At 40.6% G+C, this 26,427-nt stretch overlaps 1 protein-coding gene across 29 annotated transcripts in view; it reads right to left on the minus strand.

Annotated features, from left to right (window-relative positions):
- The window catches only part of ANK2 (ankyrin 2), a 260,831-nt gene that overhangs the window by 47,055 nt on the left and 187,349 nt on the right, over positions 1–26,427 (minus strand). For 15 of the 29 annotated variants that reach the window (XM_053975110.1, XM_053975085.1, XM_053975087.1 and 12 more), the window contains 7 exons: positions 25,000–25,098; positions 22,742–22,840; positions 17,739–17,811; positions 10,999–11,143; positions 6,617–6,719; positions 5,916–6,019; positions 2,477–2,518 (listed from right to left, as the gene is read on the minus strand). In XM_053975110.1, coding sequence (XP_053831085.1) covers positions 2,477–2,518; positions 5,916–6,019; positions 6,617–6,719; positions 10,999–11,143; positions 17,739–17,811; positions 22,742–22,840; positions 25,000–25,098 — 665 coding nt within the window. The remainder of the gene's footprint in view (positions 1–2,476; positions 2,519–5,915; positions 6,020–6,616; positions 6,720–10,998; positions 11,144–17,738; positions 17,812–22,741; positions 22,841–24,999; positions 25,099–26,427) is intronic. The other 14 variants (XM_053975108.1, XM_053975106.1, XM_053975102.1 and 11 more) reach the window with 1 other exon arrangement.

Here is a 26,427-nt window from a genome sequence, read left to right on the forward strand (position 1 = left end):
TGGATGTGTCAGTGCTGGAGGGAGTGAAGGAAGCCACTTGTGTGCTTTGTGAGGAGTCCCTGTTGCGTCAAGAGCTTCGCAGAGGCAGTTTCAGGCGGCCATGACCGCAAGCGTGGGGGCACTCATTCTGGAGAGTCATCAGAAGAGCCATGCAAACCCAGCAGGTGAGGGGGCTTTCTAGGACAGGCAACAGTTCTTGGAACACACAGAACCATACTAAACAAAGTCTCCACCACCACTTCCATACGTTGGGCTCGGGTACGGTTGCTCTTCCCAAGCAGCTGGGCAGGCACACATGCGCGAGGCAGATAGCAGGGAACAAAGCTCCAACCAGAGCACACCCGGTGTAGACACAGTCAAAAACTTCTCAGCACACATTATGTCAATTTATAAAAGAAACTGGGAAACAAGGAGATAGCAGCATTCAGTGTTAGTCGCAGTGTGAAGAAGCAGAAACAAACAATCAGGGTGCTTCAGCCATCGGAAAGTGTTCAGCGGGAGAAGGAAACTGGAGAGAGGCTGAAACTCAGAAAAAAGGCCTTGATCCAGCTCCCACTGAAGTCAACAGCAAAGTCATTCAACTACCTTAGAGTGCTTTCCAGCAGGCCGTAACTATGCCATCCAGAAACAAGGCAAAATTCACATTCCAGGAGGACAAAAAACATGATCCTAACACAGGAAACTGCTACAATATTCACTTCTGACAACATTCGCTTCACTGCATTAGTCAGCTGCTGAGAAATTAAGTGACATGGCCTACAAAGATGAGTCTGTAGTTTGGGTGTTTAATTAGCCACTCTGTAATTTTGCAGAGCTTAATATTTAATTTTCACCTTTCTAGAGTTAGGCTGAAGGAGGTGAACAGGTACTGTGCCAATGAACCCTTATTTTGCCAAGGGAAGATAATCTCCTTTGGGATGGTTCAGCTTCAGGTGTTCTGTACAGAACGTAATGTGCCAGTGCTTCAAGCACTGATTGACCATCACACAAAAGTAGGTGTGGCATGAAAAATAAGATATTCTAAGGCTGGGCTGTTATTCTGCTAGTTCAAGTATGGTGACACAATTTGGAAAATGTAGCTTCGAGAGTGGCTCTGCAATATTCTTTATACAGACAAGTGAGATAAAAGACCCACTTACTGATATAATAATTACAGCAGTTTGTGTTGAATTAGCTGTGGAGGCACTGCTTCTTTAAATATTAATACTAAACCATGCCAGCAACAAAGAAAATGTATAGTTAAATACATCAGTGATTAAAACAAGCTAGGATGGTACAAGGAGCTTTGTTAAGACTTTTTGCAGTGGGCTTATTAACAACTCCAGAATTGTTTTGTTATAGATGCTAAAGCAGATGGGAGAAAGAGGACACTTAGTGTATAAGAGAAGTTGTGCCATATGTAACTATTACTGCTGGTTAGATTTATTTTTTTCTCTTAGCTAATGGGCACTATCAAAACACTAAAGCATCCTGAAGTGAGGTAAGAGGGGAGGATAAATAGGGGGGGGTGAGAAGTGCAATGTATTAAAGAAAGAAATTATGCAGAAGTTCACCTGCTGTTGTCAAGATCAAGACATGGAGAAGAGCATCTGCAATAGAATAGATGGTTTAACATCAAAAAGGAACAGAAAGGGAAAAAAAAAGAATGAGTTAAATGAAATACTGGGAAAATGAAACAGATTTCTAAAGCAAACACATGAACATATACATATATATGCACATTCCTCACATGTGGGAAGGTTGAAGTGAGTATGGAAAACAAGCCTACGTCAACAGCCACAGTTCCAAGTGGCCACTACCAGTACAGCAGTGAAACTGGAGGGATCTGGTTTCTCTATGGACATTCTCACACTGGAAGCCAGACACCTAAAGTGCACAGCTGGATTCCAAGTAAAACTCTCAGAAGCAGATAAGGGGAAATGCTTGGTTTAGGTATCCACATCTCAAATGTGGACTATGGGATACCAAAGGCTAAGGTACCTAAGGTAATTCCAGCCAGCGTTCCTGATAGCACAATAATCATGTTTTTCTTTTCATAAAATACTCTATCAATACATTGTCCTCCACTTCCTTCCATTTCAACATGTTTCTTGTCCTCCTTTTGCTCTACAAAATGACAAATTTCAAACTCTCATTTTGACCTGTTTAGGCTCTCAGCAATCACTTAGTGTCACATGGACAATTAGTTTTCCAGCTTCCCTTTTTATTTTATGGATCTCCATTGCCATTTTCTTCCATTAACATGCTTTGCTATTAATGAAACACACTCACTCTTTTTCCTCATTGTAACTTTCTGAACAAAGGCCATAAAGCTGCAGAATAATTTGAAATCATTTAGACTTTCAGATTTAAGAAATGACTATCAGCTGGTGGCTGCCAGGTCCTGTTTCCATAACGATTTCCAGGAAATCAATCTCACATTGGGAAAAATATATTATGGATTCAAAATACAACACTTGAAATATATTTTGTTTACCTTGTTAGCAAGGATCCAGCCTCCTTTTTTGCAGACATGCAGCTAAGAATGATAATTCACATTATTTGTCACAGTACGAGCTGCCCAATCCCTCATCTTTCCATTGATGGAAACAATGACTTCCAGCAAGGTAAACTCACTAATAATATCCCAACTGTGTAATTTATTTCAAGATATAAGTAACGATACACTCTGACCATCTGTTAGTCAAACAGGGATTTCTTCAGCAAATGATATAAAAGAAATCAGGATCATTTATCAAACAGGAGCTTTACTGTGAGTCAGAGTTGGAAAACCTGCAGAGCTGCTGCATATTTGCTCTAGAACACAATACCAAGTTAATATCAAAGCATGCACCCAAAGCTCCTTCCTCACAGTGCCGTGATCCTGACAACACGTCCCATTTGCTCCCTGATCTACTGTGACTTTACACAGCTGTCAGGAAAATTCTTAGAAATATAATCTATACAACTAATTTCACTGTGTCACCAGAACACAGCTAAGAGAACAACATCGTTTTGCACACCATTAATACTTTTTAAAATCTTACTGTCATCCTTATCTTCACCATTCATGCATATTCTTATGGGAGATAAAAATATGGTACTGCCAAGCAGTCAAAGCCGCAAATCTTTCAGTTCAGTGAATTTTTTTTTTTTCCCTCTTGGAGCTTAATAACAATACACATAATCTTCCACAATAGGTGTGGTATGAGACTCAAACTGTGAAACATATTTGCATTTATGTAAGCACTAGTTCTGTCTCTTACATTACAGCAGGAAATTATAAATTATATCCCCTAACATCAGCATTAAAGTCATACAACTCTATCTTACTGGATGTTCAGCACCCAAACTTTTTGGCATACTCAGAGATCCTTAAATTTGCTCAACATGCAAGATCAAGTAGTTTTATGAGAAGAAGAAAATCTGATTTGCTTTAAAGGGAGTGTAAGTGCAGGAATTCATCCTTTTTTCTTCAGCCTAAGTAGGAAACAATCTGGAAAATCTCACCAGGAGACCTTTATGTTGAGAATTTGAGCCCCACAAGAACACTATCTCTTAGGAGAGAAATATTTTTAGGGTTTCAAAATGGTTGCCAAAGACTCAGACCAAAGAACTAATTTTTTCTTCCTTCCTGATGAAATTACCAACATATTGAAGGAACAGTTATATTTAAAATGGAAATGGATGGTTAAAACCTTTTCTCTTCTGAAATTTCAGACATGGAAGAAGATTCGGTTAGTTATGCAAAGGCTGAAATACGTGCCCGTGCAGTGCCACATTGAGAGCACTCTATGAGCTCTCTGTGAATTTATCCCTTTGCCCAGGGGTGTTACACTGTGATCCACAGGAACACTTCCCTACAATGGGAGATCACTAAGAACCCTACAGCAATTTGGGATTCACCGCTGGAGTGGTACAGGAAGCAAAGTGTCTTTTCTCTCCTCAGATTGTACAGAATACAAATTTACTACATCTGTGACAAAAAAATTACCATCCAATACTTTGCTGATGTGTTATTTCTCAAAAATGCTATCTGGATCCAACACATTTTCAGTGTCTTGAGCAGAACCAAGGCCACAGCCTGGCATAGGACCACTGACAGTATTTATCTAGGATTTTTTTTCAAAATTCTTTGAGTTTCCTTTTGTGATAGGTAACTACTACTTCACTGTATGCCCTAAATGTCAGCCCTGCTGCTGCTTTGTAAGAACCCACCAACAGTGTGTGTCTGCATGTGGAGGGGAGTGTGGCTGAAAACAGGGCTATGAATCACAAATACATTTGTTGTTCCAGCAGAGTGAGTGCAACAATCATGAACTTCTACAACTGTTTCTCTTTCAAAATAAGGTCTTAGAAGCAAAACTCTAATAGTCAATGTACTTTTCTACGAAAGCAGATGCATCCCAACAGTCTATGACTCAGACCAATCTAAACAAGATAAAAATGAAGTGGTGTACAGTCTTTTTCAAAGGCTGAGGAATTGTTATTAAAGGTTTCTTTATTACAATACTTAGTATCAGGTTAGTGTGTATATATAAGAAGATGAACATAATTAATTCGTGTTGTGTTAAAATTCAGTATTACATATAAGGCTGCAGAGAGTGTTGCTCCTGTTAAAATCACGTATTTTATCCTACCACTAACATCCTGGCTATCTCAAAAGATGGGAATATCACTCATTTTTTTAAAAGAAGACAATAAAATAATTGCACATCCAAGAAATACATGCCACTCTTCTAGACAGTATTTAGTTAATCCTCTGCAATCACAAGAAAGACCTACCTTTCAGAAAGGGCAAATTAATACATCCTTTGGAAAAACCTGTAAACTCTCTAGGGTTAGAATAAAGCACCAAAGCAATTTTAAAGCTTTCATACCAGCATATATATAAACAGACACACACTTTACATATTAAGTATTTTCATTTCATTTGTTAGTTTTGGAGCTCATGAGAAGCAAATCCAAACAGTGCTGGTCACAATCAACTATCCTACAACCAGCTAACAAACAATATTCTCATCTATGTCATGTGAATCAATCTGGCAGTATTGTCTCTCCTCTAGATCAGGACTGGCTGTCATTCCAAATGGGATTCCAGTGCTAGTTTTTAAAAATATAGACTGTAAGATAGTAGCAAACTCATTCGAGATTGACAAAAGTAATCTTTCCCTTTGTGCTGTCCAGTCATGCTGTGTACACAGCCCACAGAGATTCAATGCTTTTTAATTACTCCAGTTTCTTCTGAATTCATCGGCACGTTCCCCATCCAATCTGATGGCAGGACACAAATACAGAATTCAGTGTGACGACTGGCATTACTTAAAATGCAGTCACAGGTTTTAAGGCCAGCCAGGATAAGGTTTGTAAATATGATCTTGGCTGGACCTGCATTTTGACCTGCCTTATGCCATAACAGTGAGTTTGCCTAAATGCAAATGCTTACAAAGAGTCAGTTGTACATGAAGGCAGTGGTCAAATGTGTGCAAAGCATGTGACGTTCAGGTTGCTTGTCTATTCATGTAATTTAGAAGGCAAACACTGGAGCTGGTGCTCTCACCTCAACTACTCCACCAGCACGGTAAGTGCTGACCATCTGGAGTGATTAAGCACTTGATGTCAATTATTATTAACTCTGAAAGGCATTGTACTTATTTCTCCATAAAATGCACACAAATGCCTGTGTGTATGTGTCATTTATCACATTCATTCCCCTTGAACTTGACTGAGGGCCCACTGACTTGCAGTGATTTCAGTGAATAGTCTTCGTACTCAGGCTTGCGTGGCTGTCAGAGCTTAAAAGATCATAACAATTTATTGGCAGCTCCAGGAGGCAATGAATTAAAATACAGCTCCTAGTTAAGCATTAGTTGAAGCTCGTGTCACTGCAGGTACTGTTTCTCATTTTGTAGTGTAATGCTAATTGATGCACTCACCCTGAATGAATAGGGCTGGAAGAAAGAGCCACATTGTCCAAGATTTCAGGGCCCAAGCTTAAGCGATATGAATTCCTTTCAGCTTCTTTGGCCAGAGTTGTTACCTTGGGAAGCAAAATAACCCCATTTTACTACAATGAAATCCATTAATGAACAAAAAAAAAATGTATTTTGTATAGTAGTGCCTAAAGCATTTAAACATTTTCTTTTAAAACAAAGGAGTACTAATAGCATTAAGATACTAGAAACCCTTATTGTAGCTCTTAGTATTTCCCTGAAGTAATCCTATGTTAGTGGTCTCAGTGAAAGAATGCAGTGATTTCACTAAGAAGGCATTTCCTAAATCTCTTTTTTTTAACTACAAGCATGTTTCAAGACAGTATCTTAGGACAATGGCTATGAGTTCATTACATCCCCTGAATGTGTAGCATGATGTCTATTAGCAAATATCAGTTAAAATGGAGAACATTAAGAACACAATCCCTGTGCTACATTCACACAGCTTATCTGTTTATTTTGGAATAGACTTCAATACTGCACAGCACAGTATGCCATTAAATACGCCTGGAAAAGAGAGAGATTTGTACTCAAACGAACCAAGCAGCGTACACCACACCGTCTCACCAGAACAATCTGCAGTGCAGCCTTTCCCTGTCTCCTGATCTCTGCAGCCAAGAAGGGGCTCTGAGAGGTTTGCTCACCTGCTGGCTGGGGATGACCATGGTGTCGTCGATCATGGCGCTGTCGCGCAGGTAGGAGGCGTGGCTCAGCGTGTGGGACCTGTCGGAACTGAAGGACCGCAGGCTGGGAGGTTGGTAGGATGCCAGAGCAATGCATCAGCAGCACACAGGATGTTGCAAAGGTGTCATGACAGATCGAGTGGGAGAATGAGAAAAGCGTGCTATTAGCAACACCATGCAGCTTCCAGGGGCAGCAGAGCACAGTCAGGGGAAACACAGCTTTACACACCTCTGTCGTGCCACCTGTCTGACCGCGGGCCACAAAGCCTTGGCACTGACCTATTTGATTCCAAATGCAGAACCTAGAGATTAATCTAGATGACAGTTTATTTTATACTCACAAATACTTTAGATTTAGCTTTGTGGCATGATGGTTTCCTCGTAACAAAAAAGCATTCATTTCTGTTAAGGCTCTTTGGAGAACTCTGCTGCATCACACAAGCAAACAACTATGGAAAACCAGGATGCTACCATCCTGAAGAAAAGCTGGAATGACTCTTTCTGAAGCTTTGCTGGGACCTGCTCTCTCCCCTTAAACTGTAAAGCAGTAAGCCTGGCATTGTCCCCTGGAAGGTACACACAGCAAGGCAAAGTGTGGCCAGCCACAAGCTCCTGTGTAAAACAGAGCCTTCCTCTGAATCCCAGCAGCATCTGCAGGGAGACAGCCCCAGTGTCAGCAATGATGTCGCTGTAAGTACACACAGCTCTACAGAGCACTGGTTGCTGTAGCAATGAGAGGTGCGAGGCAGTAAATAAGCTGCTTCCAAGCACTGGCTCAGAACGTAGCCGCAGTATCCACCAGCAAAAAGAAAAAAAAAAAAAAAAAATAGACAAATACAACACCACAGAAGGACATACTGAGGTAAATGGGGTTTCTGCTACCAAATAGCATGAGTTTTGTCCTTTTTATGTTCACTAGCTGCAGTATGACAACAGTGATTTTTAAAACCAGATCATCCACCTTCAGATGTTGTGCGTGTACTCTGTGATGTTGATGTAGACCTTGAGGAATATCGCACCTCTAACTGAAGGAAGCAGTTTTGTGTTCCTGGCTTACACATCCATGAGTGGTGCTCATAATGACTAACATGCTGGATCAGAACAATAGGCCATTTATCCAGATGCACAGAGTTTTAAGGGCTAATTCATTTTCAGCAGTTCGCAATAAAAGTCACAGGTTCATTAGAGACACGAGTTTCAAATGCTTTAAGTGCATATCATCTGATTCAGACCACAGCCTTTTTTAACGATAGTGACATGCACTCAGTAATTTTTGATTCATTTATAGAAGCAAATGGTTATCTTATTTTTATTAGAAATATATGACATTGAAGAATAATCAGTGCTGTTGATCATTAACTTATACTAGTGGCCTGTTCAGCATCCCAGGTAGATTGTACAAAACTGAAAGCAAAGATAGCCTTCAGAAAGCCTTGAGAAAAAGCAAACCAAAATGGAACATTTTTTCTTTGGTTGAGGAACCAGCCTCAGTAGCAGACCCCATTTGCCATCATTATCCTGTGTTCATTTCCATATTTGACGCTTCCAGAACCACTCTGCTGAGCCATGCAATGCTCGTGAGAGAGTCACCATCCAAGCTGTAGGTTCTGCTATTCAGCTAACACCACGTCCTGGATAGATACCGAATGAAGGGAAGCCTGAACTGCATTTGGCTGCTTATCCCTATGATCCTCACTGCTACTACCACCACTATGAGTAGCCCCCAGTGCTATTCACTGCATAGTACCTGTACATAAGCTCTAATAAATACAAAAGGGAGCTGGGCTTTATCTGCAGACAGGATAGGCACATTCATGACTGAGGTCTGTAGGTAGCTATAATATAATTGCATATTCTGGTATAATATATAATTATATATTATATATAAATTCTCTGCTACACTCAATTTCAAAAGTAGAGCTCAGATGGCACTGCCCCATCTGTGCATTGGACCAGCTCAATGAAGAGCAAACCAGGAGTTAAAAGGTTTGTGCTGCTCAGACTTAGGAACAAAGGTACTGAGTGAAATGACAGTCCCCTTACGGTCTGAGCACGGGATTTACTGTTTATTATTGCCATAAGTACCCAAGAATTCTATGAAACATAAAAAAGCCTACCTAAATCAGACACAAGCCCAACACCTAAATGCAGATTCTTCTTAAATGCTGCTGATACATCTCAAGTCTGAAGGGTTGTGGAACCAACAGCACTCGGCCCCAGAGACAGAACTGTGGAACCAGGAATGCTGCAATGCTCCTGAGCCTAAGAATGTGTGTCCTGCCTGTGTGCACAGGCACATATCACCCACCTCTAAGCCCCAGATAGGGCCCCGGTGGTATCAACAAAGTAGGACCAGCATCCCCATGCCAGGTTCCTACTCTGCTTGACTGAGGGACTTGCAGTGCACACTCACTTCCCAGCCTAGACAGAGACCCAACGACCTCTAGACCGGCTGAGCAGATCTCTTTTTCACATGTAAGTGTATATTTACATATGTTCTTTCATATGAGAGAAAAACCCTGTGGTCACTGAACACTAAAAATGGACCTCAGAATTGTTTCTCAACAGCAGCATCATTCCTTTGCTTCTCCAACTCAACTTTCTACATCCAGCAGGCCTCCAAAGTGGATGAACAGAGACAGGTGCCATAGGAAGAGATAGAGACAACAGGTGTTCATGCTATGTAATACCTACCTGGGCATGATGCTAATGAAAGCATATGGAAAAGAAAAATGAAGGGGAGAGAGAAATAAAATAAATAGGGAAGATGGTTACAAATGAAAAATACATGTTTTTAAATCAAATTGTTTAATGTGTAAGATTATATGAGTCTAGACTGCTTATACTAGCTTGCTTTACTGAATTTCCTGAAAAATCAAAGTCATTATAATGCAATGAAAATCACATTAAAAGGAAATGCAAAACAACTGAAGCAGTCTCTGTGAAAATTCTCAAAATCAATAACCTGAAGGTGACAGAAAATGAGACCATGGAGTTAGTTTCTTTCATTATTTCTCCCTTTAGAATTTTGCTGCATTTCAGTATAATTTTGCTTGATACAGGATTTGAAATAATTTTCATACAATATAAATGAAACCATATCAGTGACATATCAGTGAGAATCTACTGAAATCCACTGACAAGATTTAAAAGCTAAACTATTCTAAATGGGAGCGTAATTTAAACTGGCTTAACACTTGCCTGCACAATCATTTCTATACAACATCTTAAAACCTAAAAAACTCCCAAACTTTGCTACCATTGAAAGAATAAAAGGTTTTGATTTTAGGCATTCTGAGGTAGTTCATCAACTTCCTCTGAGAGTTAAAAAGCCACACAGTCACTTTGTTTTCACTGGACACACTGTCTAAAAACCAAGAGACTCCAGGCTTGCAGGACCTGAATGATGGGATTTACACATGCTGTGAGGCAAACCAAACTGTTTCCTGACATCTTTTGTTCCAGAAGCAATTCCCAGCCTACTCAAGTAAACAGAACGGATCCTACTGATTCCACTGAGCTTCAGAAATGCTGCCAGGATAACGACCAAGACTGGAAAATGAAGTAGCTTCAAAATTCTCTTGCCAAGATTTCAACATTTTTTTCTTTTATTTCCTTTAGTGTAGCCCAGTTCTAAAGGCAGTGAGTCTGGAGACAGTGCTGATTACACCCAGGAGTGCCCGGGTGGCTATTCTGAACTAGAACTGTGGGGGTTAATCTGCTAGCTTGAGCCTACACTTACGCTCACTAATGAAGTCTTTCCTTTTGAGAAGGGAACTCCATATTTTTGGTAGAATATAATGACACTAAAAAAGAAAAATTAAATCAAAGCTGCATACCTTATTATTCCACAAAGAGATCTAAGGTGAGCTTTTTAGATATAAGCAAATCAGTATGTTGTCTGGACTGAACAAACTAATGCTTCTGTTTTATTATGAATATTACAGTTGTGTCAGTAGAAGGACAAGTATTCTCTTTCCTGCTAATTCAGCCATGAGGAACCAGAAAGAGTGGAGGCGCTTGCAGACAATACACTCACTGCCAGTCCCGTGCAGAATGACCAAGTCTATTGCTCTTCTCCTGATATCTTGAGCCAGCAAACACGCGAAAAGGTCAGCTCACCTGATGCTCAAAGCCCCTGTCCACCCATCCCCTGACTCGTGGCAGTAGGAGATGAGGGTGACTGCACCTTCCTCCTGCAAAGTGGTGACTGCCATGCTGACACACCGAGCAAACAAATGCTGACCAGTGCACCCCAAGCAGAGACCCCGCAAAGGGATTTCACACACTTACAGTACGAGTACACCAGTGTCATGAGTAAAGTTACGTATCCAGGCAAATACCTGTCTGAGCGTCCTCCTTCCAAGCTGTACCTCAGGTAGTTCATTCCATCTAAGAACTGGCTGCTTGGCAAAGAGTCATCTCCCAGCTCCCGGAGGTCTTCTGGCCTAAGGTACTCCCCTCCATCTCCTGTCATTGTGTCATCACCTGCAAATCAATCACAGGGGGCAAGTGCACACATGAGTTTGATTCCATTGGCACCTCAGGATCTAACAGCTGGATGGCACAACGAACAGAAAGGCATTTTCCACTCAGGAAACACCGCAAACCACAGCAATTAATGTATTTAATCAAACTGGCACATCAAGCAAGATATTTTGAAAAATAAAATTAAAAATCAAGGTGATTAATCAATTAGATGTCATACAGTTTTTTCTCTTGCACACACTGGCAAGGAGCACATTTCTTTGCTACGCTCTCAAGTGTGGTCTTTCTGTTCTTTAATCCATTTCAGCTTTCTGAAAACAGCTATGCTGCATCCCAGCCTGACAGTTTATGGTTAAATATCACCGCTTACTTGATTGTAATCTACGTCTTTTCAGATGAAAACATGTTTCCTGTGCCTTCTGTCTTATAGTTGCAAAGGTTAATTTAGACTCTCTACTATCCAAACTCCACATCATAAAAGGCTCTGTCACCCATATTCCAAGATCTTTCTGTGATCAGCAACAAAATACATGTTTCTAGAACATGGCAGCATCCAGAAACTGGAAATAAGCTCACTTGCATAGGTGGGAATGACCATAATTTGTAATGAATCCCAGCCTAAATGATCATTTGTTATCTGACACAGTAACCTTTATCCATATTCTCTGAATAATGAAATTTAATCCTTTTTTTTTTTTAGGTCCAGTATTCTTTTCCCCAGGAAATTCTGTCTATATGAAGTCACAGTTTGCTTTTCCCCAGCAAACTAACAAAACAGATTCCATTGCCAAGCAACATGTAGATGTTTCTTTTCATTCCCATTTGCAAGACGCTTCCTCTCCCCAGTTTCTGCCTGAGTATTTCAGTCATTTTCCCGCTGGTAAATCACTGCAGTGTGAGCCTGCCAGAGGCTTGGCGTGACCCACAGAGCCACACAACATGACTCCATGCCACCAAGAGCTTTAAGCTCATCTTGATACTTGTTTTCACAAAGCAAATCAAGCTACTTTTTCTAGATGACATTTCAGCTAAGAAATAAATAATTTATTATTATTATTTGTCATCTAAAACTAAGTAAACTTTAGGGGAGTTAAGATTTTTATGCATACACAAATATTATATGTAAAAATGAGTCTTGAATCTTTTCAGTATAGCAACAAAAACTCTTGAAAATTCCATCTGCCCACATTAAGAGGGAGAAACTGGGCACAGTTTCACAGAAAACAATAAAATGCATTTAATCACTTCATGTTTCCTGTCTTCTGACAGATGATGCCTCCTGTTTCCTGGGAATGTCACATTAAAAAGCACAGGGCTTAGTGAAAACTTGGAAGATATTAAGGCAATGCTGTTAATCAAACAGTAAAAAGAAATTCAAGTTGTATTTCAAATAAACTAGATAATGATAATCATGCCAGACATTCCATTTATAATAGAAACAAAGGCAAAATCTTTACCACTTTCATCACACCCACAACCTTTAAAAAAAAAAACTAACAAAAAAAACCAATTCCAAAGTCTACTCTGATTTCAGCTTTGGCCTCTCATCTGAGAGATGTCCATAGCAGGGCTATGTCGCAGTGTTTGATGTGATGGGACATCTGCAAACAGTAACCAGACCATGCACAGATATCTCAGAATAGCAGGCGAGGACTGAGGGAACTCCCCCAGCGCCTGTGCCCTCCCATCTTCCCTTCCTGAGATGAATGCCCCAAACACACAGTGCCTCCTAGCATATGGAGAGAAAATACAGGTATTCAACTCTAAATGACTGACCAAAATCCAGCTGACCAAGGGCTCAGCAGATCTCACCAGACGGTTGCTTTGGGGCAGTACAGGAACTGCCCTTTTTCATCATGCCATAAACAATCCGTCTGCCATCTCATTCCCCATCAAATTAGTGCCAGGAACATTTCCACCACTTACTAACCACTTTGTGACAAATATAACCCTTGACACTGATGGTTTGCATGCTACATGGTTTGCAATGGCCATCAATGAATTTGCAAAATTGCAAAATACAACTGCTGCATGAGAATTGCTCTGGAATTTTTCTCAAAAAATATAGAGAACGTATAGAGAAAATTTTTAAATAAAATAATAAAGGAAAGAGTGCTGTGCCAAACTGCCAGAAACTACTTTTAATAGATGTTTTTAAAGCCAGATACAGTTACATGTGTTTGCCAAAATTGTTTTCTCTGCAGCATGCAGATAAGTCTAAAGCTCATCACAGAAGTGCTGCAGATGTAGAAAGGACAGCTACAGCAATAACAATTTTTATGGAACATAAAAATTCCATATTCCATAACTGCAGAGTTTCTCTGCCACTTTCAATTCCTTAAGTCAATCCCCTATTTAGCAGCCCACCCTAGAAGCTTCCCTGGATTACAGCTTGGCTAATGCTTTAACTTTGTTTCTTTCTAGCCAGCCAGGAAAGTGGGGTTTCAAATGTGGTTTCAGATATTGATACGTGACTTAAAATTTATCATCATGTCAGCTTTGGGAGCTCAGGGCAGCGCTCACAGAATGGCAGAAGGTGAAGCAAATCTCAAAAGAAGAAGTGCACTTCTACTCTCAAGGAGCTCTGTGGAGGGGGGGGACATCTTGGTTTTGTTTTCTTGCATATAAACCCATTGCAAAAAGAATTCCAGTACTCGACGGGTGGTTACTGTGGTATTTAGGAAGTTGCTATGCTGGATCTAGGTAAGAAACAATAAAATAACAAACTACCCCTACATCCCTAAGCCACCAAGGCTTTACTTCTGTAAAACAGCATCCTGTGGCAACATTTTATACTACTGGATACAAAGTGCTTTATTTAGACAGTGAATTAACTCAGCAGTGCTATTCTAAATTTACTGTGTTTTAATGTGCAGCAACAGCAATGTAAGTCTATTAAGAACAATTCCTGGCTGTAACTTTAACTTCTAGGTTTAATTAAGGAAATTAAATTTTCCCACTAATTCAGGTGCTTCTTCAGCAGAATTATGTGCATGTACAACAGTAGTGGATTGTGCCCAGACTTAGCTGCTCCTTTCACACACATATGCAGCAGCATTCTCTACTCCAAGGCCATGTGTGGGGGCACAAAGGAAATTCATTGTTGTATTTAAGCACTGTGGGAGATTTTCTTTCTTATCAGAAATCTGATGCAGCCAGATGTAGGATCAGCTGTCAACTGCTTCCTGGAATCCAAGGTCACTACAATGCAGTAGTTCACAGACACGACACCTTGTCCATGAACTAACTCTTTGCACATGACAAACAGGGAAGGGACAGACAATCTTTGTCTATCCCTTCTCTGCAATTGCAGTGTCAGCACTAATTACAGTTTGGTGTGAGTCAACTTTCCTGGTTGCCATCTCAGGCCATGCTGCTCCTGGCAATGGTGTTTCACCCTCTACTTCAGCCTTTCTATTCCTTTCTGCCTGCAAAAGTTGTCTGGCTGGAAAATAACTTGTCAGGACAAACAGATTCATTTTCAGACAGACCAGTTCTCTGGGCTGGGTCACCACATGGTGAAACGTTTGTGCTGCCAGAATGGAGGATGTGGGCCTAGCATGGTTAGAGCTTGACAACGTCTGCAGCAGCCAGAACTTGGTCTCAAGCAGACACTGAAACTACAACGTTTGAAAATTAATTGGTGATGAGGAGGCTCAAAAAGAAACAAATGAGAGCTCTTGAACATCCTGTTTTACTAGTTGTATTCTCTCTCTATAGCACTACACCTACTGCACTATCTCCCATGGGAGTCTCAAAGATCAACCACTGTTGGTTTGTGCAGCTCTTCTGGCACAAAAATGAGGCATGGAATGGATGCAGAGGTGCATATTAATATAGGGGGAAATAAGAAAGAAACCAGGCTCCTGCCCTTTCTATATTTTCCTTTGTGTTTACACAGACTCAGCCCTAACAAAAAATACTTGCTTGTGCTTAACTTCACTAATTCTGTAGACATCATTAACATACATTTCACAAGATGCTTTGCAGTAATTTCCCTTTATTGCTCTAAGGATTTCTCAGGTGCAAAATGCTTCTTGTTTTGGTGACAGGTTTGAAGCAACTGAACTGTGCAGCAATACAGCCAAGGCTGATACAATGATAAAAATGTACAGGGTTTTTTTGTGCAACTTTATCCACACTGAGCATTTCTGCTGGCAGGGGTACGCGTTGCGCAAACCACGTCGCTTAACAGCTCTGCCTATGGGCGTCTGTAGTGCAATCCCCTTGAACAGGGATTAAAGGCCATTTTAAATTAAAAAATATAATGTGATTCTGTTCAAAAGGAAGATTTGGTTTTGCAAGTAACGTAAAAAGTGAAGTATTCTGAATAACAATTCACTGGAAAAACACAAAAAATGTCGCAAGAAAATTAAAGAAGAATTAGTGGGACTCTCAGTCCATTCAAAGTATTTTAAAACAGGCTACCCAGAGAAGGACCTTCCACATCAAGCTGAGCTATCTGATAGATAACTGTGTTTTATTTTATATTACTCAGACTGTATGTTAACTTTGCTTTAGCAAATACTATATTAACAACATGATAGCATACAATTATGCAATAGAACAATCTTCCAAGCAAAATGCAAAATACTTATCATCAGTGACGAACATGCTGCACAATGGCACCTGAAATACTTTGCTCAAGTACTCTTGTGTTCAGCTTGATAACTATATGAATACAGCTGGCAGGTTTGCAGCAGCACATTGATTTATTTCAGAACATATTGTGTCACTTCAAAGAACACAGCATCACAGAAATCTTACCGCTAGCCTCTTATGAAGCCACATCACCCCTAACTGGTTCATCCTCTCTATTAAACAAGTTCTGCAGCCTTCCTGTCCCCAGCTATTTTAAGTTTCTGTGACAAGCACCATCCACGTTAGAAGTTCTTGCAGTACACGTTAATTCAAAGCACAGGAGAGCATTAGTCATGCAGGACAGCCCCTTCAAGTTCTGCCAACACACTTAAGATATAGGTAATAAATCTGAGATTTTCTGGCTTCCCTTCTTCCTCCCACCTTTCAGGAAACACACACTCAACCACACTTCAAAAGTAACAGAGAGGAGCAGTGTTAGGTACCCAAATTATGCAAACATGTGTTGTTTCTACACAAAAAATAAACCAAACAGTCTGAATTAAACAAAAAGAGAAAGTCTGCAGGTCTTACTCCATGAACTCCTGCTAACAGCACCCGTGCCATTATATGCTTCCCCATCACTGAAGGGTTCCTCATCAGAGTGTTTAAAGGCTGTACAACACACAAATTAGTTTGAGAAAAAGGAACACCCTGGATTAATCCTGTAGAAGCAGGAGGACATACTAGGCTTTGTGGATTTAAAGATGATTCAGTGGTAGATCAAATGACTGGGAGAAAACTAAACAAGGTGAACATAAGGCAATAAGCTATTTAATGGTGATTCAACATAATAATTACACAAGCAGTTGAATTCTTCTTAATCAGAGACAAAGTGGCAAAATAATTTCACTGGTCATGATGCAGCAGAAAATAATTGATTTTTAAATCACACTTGTTTGCTTTTGCATTTTAAAACAAAAAGTTGCATCTGGAACCTAAGCATCATATTTTCTCAAGAGTGTAACTCATTTATCAGCATAAATCCCACTTCTAAAAGCAATACAAGCACTTATAATTAATGAATGCCATTAACTTTGTGCACCATTTAGAACCACAAGTGCATCTGTTTTCTTTGTAAAAGAAAAATACCAACCCTGTAAGCTGAGTTTCCAAATTCCCAGGACTTTCTGGAAACTACTCGCTGTACAAATCATTTGTGTGGAATAATAACCACCACCATAAAATGGCACACATAGGATATTGTAATATTGACACTGCCAAGTGTAAAAAGGAGCATAGAAAATCCTTCCAACTGTGTTTAGATTTATTAATCCTGCTGTGACTAAAATTTCTAAGAAGTCACTTGCCAACTGTTAGAAAAGGTCAATTCTGAGCTGTATAAAAGTGTGATATTTTATCACTCCTCCCAGAAGGTGGGAGAAATATCCTTGGCATGTAGCTAGGTGGTGGGACACATCTCCTATCTGTACGTGGAAAGGCCTCTGAAACCCAAGTGCTGAACTTATCAGCACATTCTTACTTTGTATCGCACCATGCGTATCCTTGAACCCCACTGTGCCAAAAGCTTCACCCTCCACCTCATGCATCTTCTTACACAAATGTTTCCAACGAGGCAAAACTCCTGGATATTTCTGTCTCATACAAGTGGCACAGATCCAAAAAATTTACTGCTCAGATACCTCTTGATGGGAGGGTCAAAGCCAACTTTGGGACAGTTCTACAGTGAAATTGTAAAGCCTGGAGTTGGGAAATGGTCTCATTTGCCAATTTGGTTCAGATAAGCTTTTTCTGGAAAAGGTATAGGGGTCCAGGATTTTGCTTTATTTCAAATTTTGGCATCTGTATAAAAATACCATAATGATTTCATCATTTAAAAAAGAACTTCATTACAAGCACAGCAAAATGAAGATGTCAGATTACTCAAGCAGCTTCTTGAGCCTATGTAACAGGTTACATAGGTGGTATGGAAGAGGAATTTACCAAAGTCACTCACCTTCTTCATCTGACACATCCAGAACCTCAGTCATTGTCTCGGGTACATTTAGCTTGTGCTTCTCTGTTACAGTCTGCAAAGACAGAATCATCAGTCAGAGAAGCAAAGTTTACAGCAGGGTATTTTCAACAGACAGCAGTGGGACATGCTGAGGCATTTCATAACATGTTTCCCCTTCTCCTAACTTGCTTTTTCATCTTTATTCCAGAAGCTCCTATTCTCAGTGCTGCATAAGGCAACATTACTTCTGGCACAAAAGTACAACAACATAAGATAATGAGCTGGTCAGAGAAATAAAATTTATTCATAAATGGTGCACGTAGAACAATTCAGCTCAATGTTTCCAAGATGATTTTAAAACTAATTAGGTAATGTCTACAGAAGAGCTTGAGAAAGTTGTATGGGGCATATGGAAATTATTAAATTGTAAAACATTTGGAAATGAAGTTATGAATGATGTGAAATTCCTGAACTGAAAAAAGATGTGAAGGATTTACACAGATCACTTGAAACATTTCTCCCCCTTCTCCAGGAAAAGGTGACTACAGTGCATATTAATTATATCCTTTTCATAAATTATATATATTCTCCCTGAGCACATACACATCAGAGGAAAAAAAAAAGGTTGTTTGAAGATTCTGAAACATCTTGTGCACCTAAAAGCTCGAAATATTGTGAATCAAGGCGAGTATGGACTGAGGAGTAGTGGGAGGATTTTGGTTAGACATAAGAGCAGGAAAACACTGGAAGTTTGTTGGGGTTTTTAAAATATAATTTTATCTTTATAAATTACTTCCAGGAGCAAACAGAAGATCACCAGGGTGCTGAATCAAGAATGGGGACATTTTTTTAGCATCCAGCTTCACACTGAAGAAGGAGATGAAGAACTAATAAGAGAAACTGTAGGAAGTGAAAAATGTGAAAAAGTTGTCTGCAGGGAAGTCTTCAGCATGCTAGGATACAGGGGACAAACTGCCAAGGGCTTCAAAAGGAGCAGTGATCAGAAATGCCTTGGTCACCACCACAAAGTACCAATTTCCCTGGCTCCTCCCAGCGAGCTGGGGAGCTGCAGAGGGCAGCTGGCACACGGCCCTTAAGCAGTGTGGGAGCACAGGTGCCCCTCTGGCATGGAGAGCAGCGCCAGGAGGCCACGTGTCTCCCTGAGAAACCCCCTCTGAGGCAGTGCTCACTCCCTGCTGCAGACGCCGTCTATCACGCATACATTCACATCACATGCAAAGGAGCCAAAGCGTTTCATGGGAGGAATAATTCAATCAGCCAAACCCTGAGTCCCTTATGCAATATTCTTTTGGGAAAATGCCTGCTGATATCAAGCAGTGAAGTCAATAGCAACTTTTGTTGCACAAAACTTACTAGTTATTTCCTGGTCCTGTTATGTACTTCTCTGTTTCTAACAAACTGACAAAGCCAGCTTTCTTGCTTATTGTAAAATACTGCACTTTAATAAATAACTAAGTTGCCAACTGTGTAATTACTTTGGAAATTAGTTTTCGAAGTCTGCTTTACATTTCTGCAATCTATTTAACTCTTACAGCAGTTCCAGTTTACCCTCCTGAGGTACAGGCAAAGAACAATGCCCTTTGCCTCAACTGGCAATCCTAATTAGGCTGCTAAATTCACTCTTCCCCATGAGTATAAACAACTCATTATTTCTGTTGCAGCAGAACACATGTTCAGGGTTGCAAATGAGTTTATATTCACTGAATGGCCCCACCACCAGGACTGACTTCTCCCCCTTATTCCCATGGCTTTCCTGGGATAGAAATGTCAGGCAGCAGTGGGGTGACAAGGCCAGCGATGACAGATGGGGACGTGCTATCTTTCAGGTGGCACTGACTTTGTCTCTTCAACACCAGAGTTAACAAGTTAACAAGTAAGTGGAACAATCAGCTAAGTAAAAGCACAGGGTGCAGGTAGAGAGGATCACTGCCCATTTTTCTATCTCCCAGGTAACCGAGGTTTATGGACCACTACATCCATCTACTCGTTACTTATGTTTTAAAAGGCCTCCATATAAAAATCTGGTCTCTAAGGCTTGCAGACCTTATTATCTATCTACAGGGAAGCAAGGATACCTTATTGACTTCCTGGCTTTTCCATCAGTAAGAAAAAAACTGCTTCATAATTTAACAGTTGAAACAAAGCTTGGAAAAGAGATTCAAAAGAGTGTGTGTGCCCATGCACATTACAAAACAAAAAAATCTTCAATGCCATTTTTGGAACACTGAACTCAGCAAGAATCATTAATTCTACATTAATTATAATCCCAACAACTTCTGTTGGGAATTAATGTTTTTAAAGGAACTTCTAGTGTGATATTAGAATTTTTTTAATTGATAGGCACATCAGTAGTCTCAAAATTTAAAATCTGTATTTAGTCCCATGAATGGCCCACATGGAAAATTGCTCAGTATGTATTTCTCAAACTCTCTATGTTTAGTGAGAATTTCATGAGGGAGTTTACTTAAGGCTTCTGTATTTGAGCCTTTCATTGTAAGGCCAGATTTTCATTGGGTGGCATAGAATAATTCCAATATGTACTTCAGGTATGTAAACCCATATATGCTTTCAGCAATGAGTTATTCACAGCAGCGTACTGCAAACAACCTGAAAGCTCCTCATATATTCATCCGTCCACAGGAAGGCTATGCTTGTTTGTATAAATGGCCCCAAACTTAATTGCATAGCAAACCTCTGAAAATCCAGTTTATTCTCATTTCCTATTGCCCTCTAATCTTTCAGTAAAAAAAGTGCACTTTATTCTCCCTATTGCTAAATATTCATGTGGCTCCACTAATAACAGCACTAATGCAAGTAAGAGAAAGATTTGTTCCAAGTTAGAGCAAAGAAAGGCTTTGGCACCGGAGATCTTTTCCTCATCTCAAGTGGCAGTGACTTGCATATCAATCACGCATCGGGCTGTGTAACATCCTTGGTGCAGGGCTCAGCCCAGCCTCAGAGAATGAGGTAGCTATGGTGACAGCACCTTCTCTCAGGCTCAGCGCTGCGCTCAGGTCTGGCAACACCAACCTCACCATCTGGAGAACCTGACTGCAGGGAGCACCTGCTACTTAGCCCTCCTTTGCAGGACTTGTTCTAAACTGTGTTCAATCAACATCCCCCCACAAACACCACCATTCCATACATCCCCCTAAGGTACAAGGGTTAGATGTATTCGTAGCTGGAGAACCTGAGTTTATTGAGGGCTCCCACCTGACTTTCAAAGTATGCAGACAGACCAAGATTTCAGATTTCTCTTCTGTGTGAGCAGTAAAGGTCAACCCTGCAAGTAAGTTTCAGTACTTAGATTCAGTCCTAAACCCCAGGCATCAGGTATCTAGTAGAAAATACCATTAATCCTCAATGTTTAAAGAAATATTTATCCAAAGTAAATACCTCACATGTGTCTTTTTGTAGTGCAATTCCTATTATTTCAAAGATCTAACTCTTACATGAGACAACGTCCAAGGCTGCACAAGGAAACACAGTGGAAATGAGAAAGAAAGTTACTGCTTTTATCAAACTATAAATTAAAAACCTGTGCCAGGACACAGCACAGAATATGTGACAAAGGTGTTCTCTGAAGCTTAAAAATATAAGAACTAAAGTGACTCCAAAAAATTTGCCCTAGGTTTTATTTTCCTAAACTTCTGATTAGATACATATGTGTTTATGCACGTACATGTGTGATGTGCTGTATGATTAAACGAGAACATGAAGTAATAACAACAGAGACACACAGCCTTTATTAAGAGACTTCTGGAATTACGCCGGAATTCCTCCTCCAAACCTGACTCAGCCTGATCTTTGCAGGTCATTAATAAATTATGACTCATTCTATTTGTAACCTTACGCCATGTTATCTTTAGTGCATCTTCCTTGGTTCATAACAAGTGGGATTTGTTGTCAGCATGCAACAAAATCAGAATTATTTTCCCATTTCTTTACAAGTGATTTTGGACTTCTCTTCTTACAACCCTCTCCACAACTAAGGAATGGCATCTTTTTAGTAATCTACAGATTTTTACAGGTCTGAGCTCCTAAATGGCATCTAGAGCTGATGGGGTTTCTAGCTTGCTAATCTTGCATTTAAAAAAATCAAATAAAATGAAAAAGCATGACCTTACAGCAGTGTTTCAAGATAAATGCAGTAACCGACATTTAAATTAAATTTAATTTCTTTAATTATGCACTTTTTCTAATGTTCTCCCTTCCTATCTGCTATGACATTTGTACATGTGAGGTAAAAGTGCAAGAAGGGAAAGCCTTCTCCTCTCAAGTTGTCCAAATAGATCAGCTTTTCCTGGCTTAAAGCTGCAGTACCACCTTGCTGATGTTCAGCACACACTGTTCACGAGCCCTGATGTCAAAATACACACTCCAGGAGTGTGGAGCACTAAGCCCATAAGGAAAGATTCCCATGCATTTTGGAAAAACAGGATCTGTTTGAAGTGGAAGTGACTTGAGTAAGAAGATGATGGATGTGATCCACAGTCATCCAGTGAGCATCATTAGGCTTGGCTCCAGGCCATGGCTGGTGCAGTCCAAACGTAGAGATGTTACAAGGATTGAGCCTCAGGAGGTGTCAAAAGTGTGGAGATGTAAGGCCAGATGGGAAAGGAGAGGGGAAAAGACAAACAGAGAAATGGCAGGATCTAAACAATGCACAAACTTCAGGGAAGTTTGGGTTTGCAGCTCAGACCCAGGTCTAGAAACAAGTTTTGCTCTGAATTGTTATTTTCCATCGGTGTGCACACAGATTTTGTTCCCTAGCTCAGGGGAGCCTGTTGCCTTGCACACACTTCCACATGCTTATAAGATACACTCAAAGCACTGTAGCAAAAATGCAACAGAAAGGGGAAGGGAGCGGGGGGGAGCTAAAACTCCCCAGACAGAAAAGGAGAGATGCACAGAGAGCCTGAGGGAAGAAAGACAACACTCTGAGTAAAGAAGAGGCACATCTGAATGCATGTGCAACTCACAGTTGTGGTGGTGGTGATCTCCTCTGTTACAACCTTCAGCGTATCGACCACAGAGATGTATCCCAGGCGCCTGGCGATGGCTAAGGCTGTGTTACCATTCTGAAGGGAAGAGAGGGGGAGAGCGCGCTGAGAGAGAGGGAGGATTGTGATGTGAACCAATGAGATCACTCTCCACGCTGCATGAGCCAGCATTTCCATCCAAAACAAGGCACAGCCTAGGAAAATCACGGCTTTTTTACCGTTACATCTGACTCTGTCTTTGTAACTTCTTTAAGACTATAGCCCCAATTGCCATGGTAACACAACACACTTACATCTGCCAGCGATTCCAAATACTACAGCGCTGTATGCTTTAACCCTTTAGGGCTCACATTTTGCTATGCAGCCTGGCTTGCCTGCAGAAGTTTGGGGTTTATTTTGCAGAAATACTCTTCTAGAAAGTAAAAAGTATTTTAACTGTTTACAGTTTCACTCCCAGTTGAAACTGTTACACCTTTACCAGGTATAGTTGGTTATCTGGGGAATACAAAATTACAGCTGTGCTGTCCACATATACTCCTATTCCTTCATACAACAAAAACGTACTTCCTTTAACAGTTCACAAAAGCTAATGATTTAACAAATACAAGCCACAAAAGGCTTGGGGTGAGGAATACAGTTGCATTTAAATACATTTATTTGCAGTTTGAATGTTCATAACATGTAGAGAACGTGTCATTCATCCAAGGGACACTAAAATAATTTAACAAGAGTTTAGGCCTATTTATCCCTATTTAATCTCCTGGAACACTGGCAGTCCACAGTCCCCATGTCACTGAGACTGGGGAGGGGAGGAAGGGATGTGTTCCATGGTTCTTTGTAAAGGGTTCTACACAGAACTGCTCCATGCTATTTTGCACTGAAGCAAGGGACAACATGCTGTTCTCCTGAGGAATCACGGACTGTCACTGTACCACTCTTTGCACAGAAATGATTTCTCTTGTGACCCCATAGCACTATGTGCAGGGGTTATCAGCCTGAGGGCTCTCTCTTCTTTAGCAACAACTTTAGTTATCTATAATTTAAACTCTTCTGTATTAGTCTAGCTCAGCCACCCTGAAGCAACACAGTTTGTGGATTAGCACACAAAATGAACAGATTAGCATCTTCATAGCACAAATAATTTGACTGTTACTTCACTTGCACATTAGCTGTTCATCCACCACTCCCATATCTCCCTGCCAGATGTCTCAGGTTGAAATTCTCTCTTATCTCAAGCCAGAGGTTGCTCTCTGCGGACAAGGACAGATAGAGTTTCTGAGGGAGCAGCCAACTGTGCAGCAAAGACACAGTTTTTGTGTCTTGGACTGCTTGGACTTGGGTTAGACCTGGGCATGACAGCCCCAGTGTGAGCGCTGAAATCAAGTCAGCAGACCCCAGTAAAACACCCCAAACAGTATCTACAGCCCCAGAAGCTGACCACAGTGGCCTCTCACTTGATGATCCAGTGCACAAACTAGTATTTTGGATTACTAGAGATTATTCTATGTGATTGTTCCAGGCCCAAACACGGTGCCAGTGCTGATTTAAGCACGCGCACAGAAAGCATATGGAAAACTGATCCACTCTGGGGAATGACAGGAGTTTTGGACACTCTGGCAGTGTTCTAATGATTACCCAATTAGAGGTGACTAATAACAACATCAACGTGAAATAGGACAGTCGCATTCCTGGCTGGCTGACTGCAGAGAATGAACTGTGCCAGGAGCTATTGACCGTCTCTTTGAGGAGGTATTAACTTCACTGAATTCACTGAGGAGAACTCACTAAGAACCTGAAACCAATTCAGTGGAGAGAGGGACAGAAATTTGGGTCTAAAGTAAAAAACAAAACAAAACAAAACAAAACAACAACAAAAAAAACCACCACCAGGTTCTGAACTGCCCTTGATTTTTAAGGGAAACTCCTTCTGGAGATATTAATTTCCAGGGAGTTGAGGTGGAGGGAAATTGAAAGAGCCTGGCACAGAGAGCTATGACCAGCCTGATCCTGCAGCTCCGGATTCTGCTTCTCCGCCTCACGTTTAGCTTACTGCAGTTAGGTCAGATGTGAACTACCTTAAGAGGATAAGGAAGAGCAGAGGAAATTACATTTCCACATATGACAACCAGCTGTATGAGGAATACTTTCACCAAAACAACAGCTTGCTCTCGATCCCTAAGGAAGGAAAGAAAAGAACTGTCCAGGGAAACAAGTTGCCAGTGGCATGTCAGACTTACCGTGGTGATGGCGTTGGGCTTGGCCCCGTGCTGCAGCAGAACGTTGATGATGTGAGTGTGGCCTTGCTGAGCAGCCTGGTGAAGAGGGGTGTACCCATTCTGTTATCCATGGCGGTGACAGCAAAAGCAAACAAAGAACAAGAAGCAATCATTAGATCAGACATTTCCCTTTGCTTCCTTCTGCTCCTTTTGTGATATTTCAAACATAAATTATGACACCAATCGAGCCAAAAATAATAAACCTTTGGTAATAATAATTCTCCTTCCCCAGATTAATGAAAATATAAAGGAAGGTAATATTCTTATTCAAAAATCATTTCTCTGACAATAAAAGAAAACTATGAAAAGACATTTCTCCCCTCTTTTCTAAATCAGAGGAAGGAACAATGAGGTACAACAAAGTTAAAGGGGCACATTGAGGGAAAAGAATCATAGCTGAGGCAGAGAACATTCCTCTTCCTCTCACATCCTAGTTTTCAACAGGGGGCCCAAGATTTGCCATTAAAATATCTGAGTCTATTTAAAAAACACATCATTTTTAACAGCAGTGATCAAAACCTGTTTGCTTTTTAAAATGCTAACAACATATACCTATTACAAATGTCAATCAAGGTTAGCTTCACATTGCCTCCAAAAGGCTGGACCAAGCTGTAATTACACCTAGGAATTTGTACACAGTGTCTACCTTAATAAATATGCTTAGTTCAAGATACTCATCCGCTCCAGTGGTTTGTTCTCATGTCACACAATACAGAAACATAGCCAAAGTGTGCTTAAGCTGGCTGATCTGAGATGGTATTGTGTAAGTCCAGTCAGGCAATTGATTTACAAAATTATTTGCAATTGGCTTTGAAAGCAGGCAGAGAAGAAACTGGAAGAAAACCTTGGGTTGATCTCACCATATGCTTACATAAAGCCTGGGGCAGGCTCTGAAATGTGCTCTGCGAGTTATGTCTGGTGCAAACACATAGATGCCAGTAATGCTTTGCACTGCTAATTAGATGGTGTTCAGAACTGTTACAGTTCTTAGAATGAGTGTGTGGACTGCTAAGAACTGCTGCTTACTGTAGACTCTTATAGAAAGTAGATAGATTCACCACCTTTACTTGAATAGTGCAGTCCTTCAAAAATACAATTCATGTGTCCCCTGCACAAAACATCGTGCAGGCTTTCTCTAGTGGAAGCCCAAGCTGCAACAGGGGTTATTCATTCTTTAACATGCCCTAGCCTGAATTCAGGATTTATTCTTTAAACTGAGTCCACAACACCAGCTGACTGATTGCCAGTATTTTTTAGTGGTCCCTAGGTGCGAGATTGTGGAGAACTGCTTCCTGATACAAACTTGCTGACTACAACGAAACCATGCTAAGTAAAATACCTGGGTGAATGGAATCATAACCTGTCCCAGTGGCCCTTTAAACAAAAACA

Source organism: Vidua macroura, chromosome 4 (assembly GCF_024509145.1).
Source record: "Vidua macroura isolate BioBank_ID:100142 chromosome 4, ASM2450914v1, whole genome shotgun sequence".
Taxonomy (NCBI): Eukaryota; Metazoa; Chordata; class Aves; order Passeriformes; family Viduidae; genus Vidua; species Vidua macroura.